The following is a 365-nucleotide window of genomic DNA, read 5'->3' as shown; positions in this document are numbered from 1 at the left end:
GCCTTGCCCAAGCCCAGGTCGGCTGAGGACGGAGCCCCTCCGTAGCGCCGGCTCTTCTCCATCTCCCCGTTCAGCACCTCCTTGGCCTGCTGCAGCCGGCCACTCTCGGCTTTCTTGGTGGGCTCCCGAGGAACGAAGTGGCCCCCGGAGTCGGTGTACTGCACGACCACCTGGGACGAGGGCCCCAGGGTGAGTGCGTGCGGCATCATCGTCTGGTGGGGGTGGAGGTGGACCGGGATGGCCGGGGGAGAGGCTGGGCGGCCGGAGCTCTGCGGAGAGCTGGAGATGTGGATGTACTGGTTCTGCTGGGCAGGTGGGGGGGACCCCGGGGTGATGAGCCCCGGGGCGCGGCCGAGGTGCGGTGG

At 70.4% G+C, this 365-nt stretch overlaps 1 protein-coding gene across 1 annotated transcript in view; it reads right to left on the bottom strand.

Annotated features, from left to right (window-relative positions):
• Atxn1 (ataxin 1) overlaps positions 1-365 on the bottom strand; it is a 143,397-nt gene that overhangs the window by 12,960 nt on the left and 130,072 nt on the right. The window contains 1 exon segment of the mRNA XM_033761904.1: positions 2-365. This exon segment is cut by the window's right edge and continues 74 nt beyond it. Within this exon segment, the coding sequence (XP_033617795.1) occupies positions 2-365 (364 nt within the window).

The sequence above is a fragment of the Fukomys damarensis genome, unplaced genomic scaffold, assembly GCF_012274545.1.
Source record: "Fukomys damarensis isolate Sample0158 unplaced genomic scaffold, DMR_v1.0_HiC HiC_scaffold_10, whole genome shotgun sequence".
Classification (NCBI taxonomy): domain Eukaryota; kingdom Metazoa; phylum Chordata; class Mammalia; order Rodentia; family Bathyergidae; genus Fukomys; species Fukomys damarensis.
Note: the sequence above shows the minus strand (reverse complement) of the source record. Positions and strands in the feature narration are given on the sequence as shown.